This window comes from Loxodonta africana, chromosome Y (assembly GCF_030014295.1).
Source record: "Loxodonta africana isolate mLoxAfr1 chromosome Y, mLoxAfr1.hap2, whole genome shotgun sequence".
Taxonomy (NCBI): domain Eukaryota; kingdom Metazoa; phylum Chordata; class Mammalia; order Proboscidea; family Elephantidae; genus Loxodonta; species Loxodonta africana.
Window position 1 is genome coordinate 2906287 of NC_087370.1, and position 1206 is coordinate 2907492.

Genomic DNA, 1206 nt, shown 5'->3' on the forward strand with positions numbered 1-1206 from the left:
CCCCTTTCTCCTCCCCGCCCAGGCCCAGGCCAGTCCAGCTGCATTAAACAGCCCCCCGTCTGCCCGCCCGGCCGCCCCGACAACCGCCAGCCAGCCAGCCAGCCTGCCTTCTCTCCGTCTCTGGCAGCAGCCGCTCAGCCCTCGGTCCAGAGCTCTTTCGGGACCCGCCCTGAGGGAAGGCAGGAGCTAGGCCACCTTCGCCCAGCCACCATGGTCCACCTGAGGGCGTCCGAAGTCCGGCAGCTGCTGCACAACAAGTTCGTGGTCGTCATGGGGGACTCGGTGCAGAGGGCCGTGTACAAGGACCTGGTGCTCCTGCTGCAGAAGGACTGCCTGCTCTCAAGCAGTCAGCTGAAGGCCAAGGGCGAGATGAGCTTCGAGCAGGACAGGCTGCTGCACGGCGGCTGGTGAGGCCGTATGCACAACGGGACCCACTACCGCGAAGTCCGCGAGTTCTGCTCCACACACCACCTTGTGCGCTTCTACTTCCTCACGCGCGCCTACTCCCGGTACGTGGAGAAAGTCCTGCTGGAGCTGCTGAGGGGCGAGCACGGCCCAGACGTGGTCATCATGAACTCCTGCCTCTGGGACCTGTCCAGGTATGGCCAGGATTCCATGTGGAGCTACAGGAGGGAGCTGGAGACACTGTTCTGGCGCCTTCGCCAGGTGCTGCCCGAGTCCTGCCTCGTGGTGTGGAACACTGCCATGCCAGTGGCTGAGACGGTCTCGGGGGGTTTCCTGCCGCCTGAGGGCATGCCCCCGACCGCGTGCCTCGGGATAATGTGGTGGAGGCCAACTTCTACAGCGCCGCTGAGGCCAGCAGGCTCGGCTTCGACGTGCTGGACTTGCATTTCCACTTCCGGCACTCCTGGCAGCACCGGCAGCCAGATGGCGTGCACTGGAACCAACACGCTCACCGAAGGCTCTCGCAGCTGCTGCTGGCCCACCTGGCCGACGCCTGGGGCGTGGACCTGCCCTGAGATGACCCCGTGGGCAGGTGGATCTGGGAAGACCCCGAGAGCCTTCTCAGAGCGCCCGGGAGCTACAGGCTGCTCCAGCGCCGCGGAGGGGAATCTGGTGAGGAGGCCCCGCCTTCACGCCCACCTAGGCCCGCACGCCCAATCGCTCAGTTCCAGAGACCCCCTGTATCCCCGCCCCAGGTTCGCAGGCGCTGCCAGCCCAGCGGCCATGACTCCACTTTGCCGT

At 66.2% G+C, this 1206-nt stretch overlaps 1 protein-coding gene across 1 annotated transcript; it reads left to right on the top strand.

The window, feature by feature from the left end:
- Positions 1–210: 210 nt before the first annotated feature.
- On the top strand, positions 211–980 carry LOC135228987 (PC-esterase domain-containing protein 1B-like). The gene is given in 2 exon segments (XM_064278726.1): positions 211–769; positions 772–980. Coding segments are annotated over 2 exon segments (768 nt in total).
- The last annotated feature ends 226 nt before the right edge of the window (positions 981–1206 follow it).